The 10,897-nt window shown below is 35.1% G+C and overlaps 1 protein-coding gene across 1 annotated transcript; it reads left to right on the forward strand.

The window, feature by feature from the left end:
* Positions 1-1,352: 1,352 nt before the first annotated feature.
* LOC126365937 (ras-like GTP-binding protein Rho1) lies at positions 1,353-5,049 on the forward strand. Its single transcript, XM_050008712.1, has one exon. It carries the CDS (start codon positions 2,443-2,445, stop codon positions 3,019-3,021), a length of 579 nt encoding a protein of 192 aa, XP_049864669.1. The 5' UTR covers positions 1,353-2,442; the 3' UTR covers positions 3,022-5,049.
* Positions 5,050-10,897: the final 5,848 nt, after the last annotated feature.

Raw genomic sequence — 10,897 nt, forward strand, 5'->3', positions numbered from 1 at the left:
CTGTATATTTTTAGTGTCCCCTGTTAGAGCTATTTGGTGTGGATCCCACCCACTTCAGCAATATTCTCCCTACAAAGTGTGACACCCAAGTATTTGTATGAGTTTGCCAATTCCAAATGTGAATCACTGCTATTATTGTCAGCGGATACTATGTTGTTGTTGTTGTTCCCCCCTCCCCCCCCCTGGCAGTCATTCGTTATAGATAACTGTGTTATTTGCAAAAATTCTGATGTTACTTTTAATATTGTCTGCAAGGTCATAAATATAAAACATTAAAAGGAAGAGCCCAAACACACTTCCCTTGGGCAAACCCAAAGTTACTTCTATGCCTGACAATGACGCTCCATGCAAGATAACATGCTGCATCCTCCCTGCCAAAAAAAATAGTTCTCAATCCAGTTACAAATTTCGTAATGGTATGATCGTTATTTTGACAATAACAGTAGGTGTGTTATGGAGTTAAATACTTTCCAGAAATGCTGCATCTTCCTGACTTCCTTGATCCAAAGTTTTCAGTATGTCGTCTGAGTAAAGTGTGTGTTGGCTTTACATGATCAATGTTTCTGGAATTCAAGCTAGTTGGCATGGAGGAGGTAATTCTGATTGAGATACCTTGTTATGTTTGAGCTCAGAATATGTTCTAACATTCTACAACCCATCGATGTCAAGGATATTGGAAAGCACTTTTGTGGATCATTTCTACTATCCTTATTGCAGATGGGTGTGACCCGTGTTTTCCTCCAAGAACTGGGAACAGCTTCTGATGGATCTACAATAGATTATAGTTAGATAGGCTAACTCAGTTGCAAATTCGGTATCTAATCTGATAGGGATTTCATCAGGGTCTGGAGCTTTGTTCAGTTTTAATGCTATCAGCTGTTTCTCAACACCAATTACACTAATACTTATTTCACTCATATTTTCAGTGATAGGTGTTAAATTAGGGCAATTTCCCTGGGTTTTCATTTGTAAAGGAACATCTGAAAATGGAGTTAAGACTTTTCAGCTTTTGCTTTCTAGCTCTCAGTGTCAATTCCCGTCTCATTCGCTAGGGACTAGACAATAACCTTGGTGCTACTCAACAACCTTTACATACGACCTCAATTTCTTTGGATTTTGTGAAGGATCATTTGACAATATTCTGCTATGGTAGTAATTGAAGCCTTCATGTATTGTCCCTTAACAACCAAATGTGTTTCATTCAACATCTCTTTATCTACATCTATTATGCATTAATATGTTTCTTTACAAGTCTCCTTGCAGTGACTGTATAGCCGGAAACGTCCCTCACATTATGAACTGTTCTACAGGGTACTTATCTTAAATTAGGAAGTTCTAATGGATTCCTCAGGATGAATCCTAGAAAATAACTATCTTCCCTGTAGGCGTTATGCTTACTGCTGTAGGTTAGAATCAGCAACTTATTTAAAAGGAAAAATACATATAATTTTTCGTTGTAGAAGCATTCTGCAATATTTGCTACTATTCCTTTACTTTCCCTGGATACACAACTCAACTTACTGTTTCAGAGGGTATCATAGTACATTCGATGCAAAATAATTTGAACGCTAGTTAATGAAATGGTATCATCCGCCAATTAACTTTTGCTTACAGAGTCAGGATCCCACACAATAAATATTTCTAGTTCAATATTAATAAGATTTTTGTCGCAGTGGAGGTGGGTTGGGGGGCTACAGACCCGAGATAAGAGCGAAAAATTGATAATTTCGAGCGCTTTTTTGTTGATATGAACAGCTTAAGACATTGTGATTTTAACAGTGGCCACATATCGCATACAAAGTACTTTTATCATTATAAGGTGCTAATAAAAAAGTAATTAATTGGGGCTATCTTTAAAATTGCTGAACATATCTCAAATTGCTGCTTTATCTTAACGCAATGACAATTCATAACAAAGGTAACGATCGGTTACAAATTCTACATTATAGAGTGCTAATAAAAAAGTATTAATTGGGGGCTATCTTTAAAATTGCTCTACATATCTCAAAACGCTGCTTTATCTTAACGCAATAACAATTCATAACAAAAGCAACGTTCGGTTACAAATTCTACATACGCCCTTTTCCACTTCCCTTCTACCTAGATTTCCCCTCCCTCGCATAGTTTTGCTCGAAATGGGCGTGGCTTTTAGGTTTTAAGAATAGTGCTTGGGGTTGTCACTTAGTTAGTAGCGAACGTTTGATTTATTATAGCCGGTATGTAAAAAAAGATATTTTTCACTAAACATCAAATGCCCAGTAAGTAACGATACAGTATGCAATTACGAAGGAATATCCGGTTTTGTGAAATGTCGTCAGTCTTTTGTCACAGCTGTTGGCAATAGTGACTCATTCGCTGTCGTTCGGGTCGGTGGTCGTTAGGACCTGAGCAACGTTTTGTAGTTTTGTGTCATAAAGTAATTTTGCCACCATTCCGAATATCATGGCTGCTATTCGTAAGAAACTAGTAATTGTAGGTGATGGTGCATGTGGTAAAACTTGCCTTTTGATAGTGTTTAGCAAGGATCAGTTTCCAGAAGTCTATGTGCCCACAGTATTTGAAAACTACGTAGCCGATATTGAAGTTGACGGCAAACAAGTCGAATTGGCTTTGTGGGATACAGCTGGTCAAGAGGATTATGATAGGCTTCGGCCTTTGTCATATCCAGATACCGATGTTATTCTTATGTGCTTCTCCATCGATTCGCCTGATTCCTTGGAAAATATACCAGAAAAGTGGACTCCAGAAGTAAAACACTTCTGCCCAAACGTTCCTATCATCTTGGTTGGAAACAAGAAAGATCTGAGAAGTGATCCACACACTATAAAGGAGCTTGGTAAAATGAAGCAGGAACCTGTAAAACCAGCAGAAGGAAGAGCCATGGCAGAAAAAATAAATGCATTTGCCTATCTTGAATGTTCTGCAAAAAGCAAGGAAGGAGTACGTGAAGTTTTTGAAACAGCAACAAGAGCCGCCCTTCAAGTCAAGAAGAAGAAATCCGGCAGGTGCAGGCTGTTTTAAGCTGCGAAAACTTTGATTATAGTGAGTTCATTTTCAGTATTTGTATTCAAAGTTTTAGTAACAGGTTTGCCGAAAATTAAATAAATTGAAACTTTAAATATTTAGTGCTTGTTAGAATATATGCTGTTAGATTTCAAGAACTTAATGGGAACTCGATGTGCAATCACAGTGCGTGTGTTTAGTGTTCGTTTCAAACACTAGATAATTTTGAGGATCCATTCTAGGCAGTGTTATGGAATAGGCATATCCGAATGTTTTGTTGCATTTGTAATGTAATATTCCAATCGTTGCAAATGATATTGACTGTAGTAAGATACTTCCATAGTATCATAAATCAACAGAAAGTTGCCCCCCCCCCCCCCCTCTTGTCTTATGATGAGTGACCATTGGTGTTGTGTGTATTTGTATTAATTTGGGGAACGAAGGACAAATGGATGTATGGACAGGTACATGTAAGAAAGAATTGTTAAGCTTTAAGCAGTTCATTTATTGCTTCATACATTTAGTAATCAGTCAGCAAGAAGTCTTGTTAGCCTTCTGGTCATTCAGCTGTAAGTATGATAGTGTATGTTAGCATTCCAGCTTGCAGCAGTTGACATGTTTGCATCCTTATAGGATAATGATTTGTTGAATGTTAGTGCTTCAGTTCTGAGCTATATGTACCTGCAAGCAGTAAGCTATAAAAGAAATCATGAGGTTTTGTTGAAATCATCCCCCCCCCCCCCCTCTCTCTCTCTCTCTCTCTCTCTCTCTCTCTCTCTCTCTCTCTCTCTCTCTCTCTCTCTGACTGCAATATACAGGTAACTGCATTGGTGTCGCTCTTGTCATTTGGGTAAGGCTGAAACTTTTTAAGACTTATTAAATTATGTGCAGCCTGACAAAACTTGGCAAAATTAAATGTATTGAAGTGCAAACATTACCTTCATTATAATTAATGAACTTTATTTCAGTAAGTGGTTGGGGCTTATATCCAACATTTGTGATTTTAAACAGCTATAGGAAATCATGATGTGCCAAGTATCTAGTGTGAATAAATGTCTTAATTTGTTTTATCCAATATTTATATCCCTGTTTCCACTAAACTGATTATTTTATAAAAGATTTTGTCCAAATCTTTATATTAGACTTTGTTAAAAATCTTTGCATTTAAGAACAGAATTTACATAATTCTGCAAATGTTGTTGTGTAGCATAAACACCTCTTTTTTGATTTTGCCATATTTATGTATAAATTATTTTCTGGTCTCAAGACTGACAGTCATGTCTTAACACTCATGTTTGTGATATATATAACTTAGCCATATTTAAAGCAATTTTTTGTTTCTTTTAATACTATTATGATCATGATACTGTCTCCATATATCAGAGTATTTCTGTTATTTGTACAATGGTTTGAATAGTGTGATTTTCACATTTTGAAGTTTGAATTTCAAAAGAAATAGTAACCTGTTAGAAAATGCAACTTGTCTGTAACTATAAATGATAAAATTAAGCTGCAGTGCGAAGGACTGAAATCAATAACTTGGTGCTAGTGTAGCAGCTATTCTCTTTTTCTGCATATAATCTTGTTGCTTAAAGGTTTTTTAGTTTGAAGAGAGTATTAATTTTATTGACACATTTTTTTATCTGAGAGGTAGAGTAATAATGGATATGAGAAATATATTTTTACTTACTTTCATACTGTTTTTGAGTTTGTATTGGTTATAGGACAATTTATCCCTTAAAAATTAATCTTAAAGAAGAAATATATAATCTCTCCTGTTGGAAACAAGGTTACAGCACAATTAATAGCTTGTTTTTATCATGGAAGTATTAAAAGTACTTTTAGGTAATGTTTCAAAATGTGGCTGCAAGTTCTTTTGGGAGAATAAGGTGCTGAAAAAAATATTTTGTTAAACCCTGTCCGAATTCATTTATTGCAGTAAAGCATTCTGAGCTTTTTATAATTAAGGTCCAGATTTACATATTGTCCATTGTATTAATTAAATGTAACTTAGAAGTGGAATGAATATTTTGATATAAAAAATAACTGTTGTAATTTTTTTTAACTCCCAGATAATGTACCTGATCCTTTTCAAATGTTTTCTTAAGTTTTGCATGGTGCATTTACATGTGCGTCTAGTTTTCCATTCACTGATCAGTGCATTATCAATAATTTACTTCTCTTAGTGGCTTAGAATTTAAATAGTAATTTGTCTCCTGAGCCATAGCTCAATTAATTACATGGACCACATCTGCACCAAGCTATAACAGTTAAACTTCAAGAAGCAGTTGCATACATTGGTTGCATACATCAAGAACATCTGTAATAGTACACATTTTCTTTGAAAATTTTGTGTGTGTAATTGATAGCTGAATTGGCATAGACCCTAATGCCTGTTTTCTGTTGTTAGTTGTGTAGGCACTAAGGTGAAAAAGATTAGTATCATTATTCCAATATTATTTCGCAGAAGTTAACTGTGTGTTTTCCTTTTAAAACAGGGACTATAAACTTCAAAAACAGATGTTTGAGGAAAACTGAAGATGAAAATTTTTTATATTGGTAAATTTTCCTAGAATATTATGTATGTAGTTAAAGATATAATGGAAGTACCTGGAACACAGTATTTGTAGCATTAAGGACTCCACTATTTAGAACTTTTAGAATGGGGAATGTAGCTGTGCAAAACTTTTTTAAGGTCTCAACAATGTGATTTTTCCTCCTGCTCATTTGGAGAAGTGTGGGCTGGTGGCCCAGTGAGAAAACACCAGACTACAAATCCAAATGTCTTGGGTTCGGTCCCGAGTTTTTATGTCATCGCTTTTTCAAATATGGCAATACTTTTTAATGTGAAAAATGAGTTGCACAAAGTTAACTGTAGGTCCTTCTTTACCTGGCGGTGGAGTCAGCTCAAAGATTAGAGGAAGGCAGTGGCATACAAATTCAGAGAGAACCATATGCTGTGATGTTAAAAACACTCTTTGGATTGGTAACTGCTTTACTATACGTGTTGTACTTGGCAGTTTTTGTGCAGGATAGGCATCTCCTATTATTACAGTAGATAGGCTGTAGTAAATTTTGCTCAAATTCAGTACAGTGAACTTCCTAAGGTACAGATTAATCTAGAAATACCGACAGAGCCACTTAGCTGCTCACATACAAAACTAGCTTGTTCTTCTAGGTTGGTCTGTTTCCTATAACCCTTCCGATGTTGTAGTGATATGCTTTGTGAGGAAATGTTTTGTGATCTGCATATTGAAAAGCCTTTGAAAGGCAGTAAAATATGACAACTGGTGACGTATTTTTGTCTAAGGATTGCAGAACATAATTCTTGAATTACTGTGTAGGCTCAGCTGTGGACATAGCTTTCTGCAATGCACATTCTAATGATTTAAAGTTCGTCAAGATACTTAATGACGTGTGCAGCAGTTTGCTGAGGATTTTAGTGTGTGTAGTCAGAAGTGGGTAGGATGATTGTGCCTTACATTTTCTCTCCTTTCTTGTGGAGTGGCTGCATTGTAGCAGATATAATTTTGTCAGAGTAGACATGCTGATTCACAGAAGCATTAAATGTGTGAACTGAAACATTGTGCAGTTCATCCAAATTGGCATCTAGAGGGTTATTGACAATATTTTCTACACTTGTTGATCCTTGGCTTCATTCCCAGTCACAAGGGATACATTTGTCTTCCTAAAATGATTTGGAAAATAACATTTTGGCATATATCAAGAGCTACTACAGCCTGTTTGCTTAGCATTATGTAAAAGTGGTCTCTGAAACTTCCTACAGTCATCTGTTGATTACTTACCTGCCTACCAACAAAATTTAAGTGTGTGTTTTCTATTATTGCAGTTAGCTCCCATCCCAGTCCTTTTTATATCTCAGGCTGTTTTGAATTGCCTGGTGAAGTCTGATGGAAGCCTTGGCTACTCAGCTTACTTAAAATCTGTAAATCATCAGTGAAGTGGTAATTTGCAATTGTTTCTCTAATCCATTATTTCACTCATAGCTTGCAAATGGTCTGTTGTATTCATTCCTCTGCCTGATGAAAATCCAATGAATACTCTATGGCACTGGTGCCAATTAATGTGAACATTTTGTATATTACAGAGTTATATTTGTATTGTTTTGCAGTTATTGTATAATTCCTGTATTGTGAAATAGACCAAATATACAATTTTAAGACACACTGGTGGAAAATTATTCAACTACCAAGAAACGGACATCTCTGACTGTACAAGGCAACCGAACACAGTTCCATTTCAGCACAAGTAAAAGGTTGTACAAAATCCCCACTTTAGATGCTTTTGAAATGAAATCAAGGGAAATTCTTCTGGCCATTGAACAAACGGCATTTGATATTGTTGTGAAGATGGGATTTATACTACAATTTTGGGAAACTTTCCTCAGTGCACATGCCATAGATAATTACACAAATTTCTTGTGTGTTGTTTTTCTTTCACCTTTAACCATTTCCACTGAAAGAGCATCATACCCATGTGCCTGTATTTTTTTAGTATGGTGTGCCAAATACACACCTGGCATTACTTCCAGAATTTGTTGTCAGTATTATATATCTGTTTTTCTGGTTCACTTTTTTAGCTAAACAAGTATTTGAAATAAAATATTAAAAGAACATCCTTGATTTCTTGTAAAATTTTCCTTAAAATAACCATTTGCCATCATAAGAGAAGATATTTGAAGTTTACCCAACATAAATTTCTATTTTATCATGTAATTTGTGTCCTCTTGAAGACATTTCTGAATAGCTTTAACAAAGCACATTCTGCTATGGTTAGATTGAAATTTTCACCTTGCCACTAGTAGTTGTGTTCTTACATTTGAGATTTATTTTTGCTCCCCATGTGCCTCAGAGATCTGTTGCTATTCACCAAAGGAAAATAACTGCCTGATTTGTCTGTTAGTACACTCATAATTCCCAATGTTCTGAACTTGTAGTTCATGTATGACATTTGAAGGCATGCAGGTAGGAGAGGTTGACAGTGTTAAATTTTTGGGATTAAAACTTGATAATAAATTCAGTTGTGAAGTGTGTACCACAGAATTGCTGAATTGCCTAAACAAGCCTGTATTTGCAGTGTGAATGATGTCAGATACAAATATTAAAAAAAAAAAAAAATGCCTACTTTGCTTACTTTCATTCTATTACATCATGCGGGATCATATACCCCAAGGATAGCTCGCCAAACAGAGCAAAAGTTTTACGGTGCAAAATAATGTAGAAACCTATCCAAAGACCCGGGTATTCTAAATACTGCTTCAGTATATTTATTCCTTAACAAAAGTTATTGCATATAATGTCTCTGTTTCCAATCAGTGGCTCAGTACATAATATCTATACTAGGAATAAGAGCAATTTACATAAAGACCTAAAATAAATTTCCTTGCTCCAAAAAAGTCCAACATTCAGGAATACATATTTTCAGTAAGTTGCCAGCAACTGTTTAAACCTGGATTTCAGATAAAGCATTGTTTAAACAAAATTTTAATGTTACACTTTAGGAAATACTGCAACAAGCCACAAATTTTCTTGAAGTGATTTTATTATACAATTACTAGTTTAAAGTTCATTGCCAGATGGCAGTGTGGACTAATGTGCGAGTTTTACGTTTATGCCTTTGCTTGTTTGCATTTTTACTGTTCTTGTTGTTCACTTTCATATATTTTGAATCACTCTTTCAGATAGATACTTTTTGTTAAATACTATAACAAGTATTGTTTTTTTTTATTTTTTAATGAAGCCTGCACTTTCTGTAGTCATGTGTTGCGGCTGATTGCAGTATTTCATACAGTGTAATTTACGAGAGCAGCTGAGGTGTCCTTGAATCAAAATGAATAAAATGCCATTATTACCCTGTCAGTTAAAGAGAACTTCAACTATTAAAAACAATACTTGCTGTAGCATTTAACAGAAAGGGTCCAGCTGAAAAAGTGATTCCAAAGTATATCAAAGTGAACATAATGAACAACAGTAAAAGTGTGCAAAGTACAGAAATGTAAAACTTGCAAATGAGTCAACACTACCATCTGATTATGGGCTTAGGCCCAAAGCTAGTAATGGTATAATAAAACCACTTCAGGAAAATTTGTGGCTGGTTGCGGTATTTTCTACAGTGTAATTTACAACCAAAATGGGTAAAAATAAGTGTTTGAAACACTTTTTGGTAAGCAACTCCTCCTACTCTGTAGATAATATCTTAACAGGGACTGTTGGGCCAGTATTAATTCTGTAAATAATAGTAATTCCAGTTTACTGTAATGCATTCTCCTGGCAAATGATCAGGGAAGCAAGTATTATATTTACATGTTCTATGTTTATGTTATGCTTTGTGACATGTTCCACATCCTGAGAATCATCTCATGTTTGTGTCTATGGAACAAAAACTGAATCTAATCTAGATATGATAATGGAAAGTCCTGGGTGGAATACAAGTAATGGAAGCAGTAAAGGTAACCAAAAACAGTAGTGTTGAGCAGTCTTAAGGGTAAATTAATGAGGAAGTTAAGTTGCTTATTTTGACTTAGTGCACCTTCCTATACTTAAAACATTCTCATTTGTGATATCTTACCTGATGAATGTTTTCTTTCCTGTTTTATCTCTATTTTTATTGTGCACCTTAATAGGCTTTTCACTATTCACACACTTTTCAGTTAGATTCAATCATAAAGGAGAGCCTCCTACCAAAAAAGCAGCTAATTTGAGACAAAAAATGCAACTGCTTTTCCTCTTACATTACTGTATGATGATTTTGTCTAATACTTCAGATTAACTTTTGTACATGTTTGGATATCTAGATCCAAAATTTCTATTAGCTACATCATAAATTCAATATAGAGGTGCATTAAGTCATTGTGTCTTGTAAACATAACTGTGTTGTTACAGGTGTAGGTAATTGTTTTATTATAGTCCGAGTAACTGATGAATGACAAAGGTAACTTGAGAGTTGGTGGCAAGGTGGTTAAAGCAAGCAAAAGATTAAAAGTGCTTTCATTGGAATATCATCATAGTGAGAAACAGTGTTACATTTCAGTGACCTAATGATTTATGTGAATGCTTTACCAGTTGATGAGACAAAACTGATGAAATTATTGATTGATTGACTGACTGACTGACTGTTTAATGTATGAAACAATTAACGTTGTGTACAGTTCATCATTCAAAATATAAATAAAATAAATTATTGTTGTGGTCATCGTCTTCAGAACAGAGACTGATTTGATGCAGCTCCATGCTACTCTATCCTGTACAAGCCTCATCATTTCCGTGAAGCTACTGCAGTCTACATCCTTCTGAAACTGCTTAGTGTATTCATCTCTTGGTCACCCTGTACAATTTTTACCCTCCACACTTCCCTCCAGTTCTAAATTGGTGATCCCTTAATGCTGCAGAACATGTCCTACCAACTGATTCCTTCTTCTAGTTAGGTTGTGTCACAAATTCCTCTTCTCCCCAATTCTGTTTAGTACCTCCTCATTAGGTACATTATCTACCCATCTAATCAGCATTCTTCTGTAGCAACACATTTTGAAACCCTCTATTCTCTTCTTATCCAAACTATTTATCCTCCTCATTTCACTTCCATACATTGCTACACTCTATACAAATACCTTCAGAAAGAACTTCCTGACACTTAAATTTATACTCGATGTTAGCAAATCTATATTCTTCAGAAATGCTTTCCTTGCCATAGCCAGTCTACATTGTATATCCTCTCTACTTTGACTATCATCAGATAATTTGCTCCCCTAATAGAAAAACTCATCTACTACTTTAAGTGTCTCATTTCCTAATGTATTTTCCTCGGCATCACCTGATTCCATTATCCTCATTTTGCTTTTGGTGGTGATCTTCTTATATCCTCCTTTCAAGATACT

This window comes from Schistocerca gregaria, chromosome 4, assembly GCF_023897955.1.
Source record: "Schistocerca gregaria isolate iqSchGreg1 chromosome 4, iqSchGreg1.2, whole genome shotgun sequence".
NCBI lineage: Eukaryota > Metazoa > Arthropoda > Insecta > Orthoptera > Acrididae > Schistocerca > Schistocerca gregaria.